Below are 1,147 nucleotides of genomic sequence, written 5' to 3'. Positions count from 1 at the left end.
ACCCTGGGCAAATCCAACTAAATAGCCTCATAAAGCCGCAAGACTGACAGGATACCATCTAGTGAGCCTGATTGAACACTAATTCTGCTCTTTATCGTCAGGTCCATCCCCGACCCGCGACAAAGCGGAATCTGGTCACCTGGTGCCCAGGTAGAGGGTGAAGAGAGGTGTCCCACTGCATCGATCAAACAGCGAGGCTAGATCCTCTGAGCTCAGCGATGGCGTTCAACATGTTGTGCCGAAAGAGGAGCTCAGGGGCATCACGCTCTCACGTGATCACGTGTCATGTGGAGACTGCCGATGAGACGGACACTCAGATCTCGGAACACGACTCTCATCAATGCCAAGCTCTGAAGTTTTGGCCATCTCGAGTTCTTCACGACCCTTGTCATACTTGGCGAGATCAAAATCGATAAACATGCTTCCAGATCGGAGCCTTCCCATTCGGGGAGTCTTGACATTCACGAGAACATTGACGCCGACTTCTCCATCATCATCATCATCAACGATAAGACTCTGCAGCACGAGACTCAGACCAAGGCCAAGATCTCCTCGCCAGGTGGGACGCTTCTCAACCACTCTTCGAACCCGTGCCACCACGTCCACCTCGACCGCCTCTCAAGAACCAAGCCCAACTCCTCCGCCGCGCCGCTCGGCCTCATCCAAGCTACTGGCTTTCGCCCTCATCACCGCCTCAGCCATCTACTATCTCACCACTGACGACTCAGCACCGTCGTCAGCTCACATATTCAACGACCACCGCTTCACCCCCTTCACTCTGGTAGACCGCGAACCTGTATCGGCGACCTCCTTCGTCCTCACCCTGCACCCCGCCACCACCACCCTCCCGCCATCTGAGGTAGCCGCCCAGCTCGCTGCCCCCTGGACAGCAAACGACCTCTGGTCCCTCGAAGTCAAGCAGCCCCAGCTGCAGATCGCCCGCGAGTACACGCCGCTCCCCAATGCGCCCCCGGGTGCCCTGCGCTTCCTCGTGCGCGCCATCAACGGCGGTGAAGTCTCGACTTATCTGAGCCGCCTGCCCCTCGGCGCCACCATCGACCTCCGCGGACCCCACGGCAGCTTCGATCTCCAAGCCCGCCTCCGTCCCGAGGGCCGCCTCGTCTTTCTCGCAGGCGGCACCGGTATC

The 1,147-nt window shown here is 58.8% G+C and overlaps 1 protein-coding gene across 1 annotated transcript; it reads left to right on the top strand.

The window, feature by feature from the left end:
* Positions 1–418: 418 nt before the first annotated feature.
* VDBG_00116 (conserved hypothetical protein) lies at positions 419–1,147 on the top strand (the record flags this gene model as incomplete). The annotated part of the gene is made up of 1 exon (XM_003008389.1): positions 419–1,147. A coding segment is annotated over one exon (729 nt), but the record flags the coding sequence as incomplete, so codon positions are not given.

The sequence above is a fragment of the Verticillium alfalfae genome, genomic scaffold (genome assembly GCF_000150825.1).
Source record: "Verticillium alfalfae VaMs.102 supercont1.1 genomic scaffold, whole genome shotgun sequence".
NCBI lineage: Eukaryota > Fungi > Ascomycota > Sordariomycetes > Glomerellales > Plectosphaerellaceae > Verticillium > Verticillium alfalfae.
This window is presented reverse-complemented; position numbering and strand designations above follow the sequence as displayed.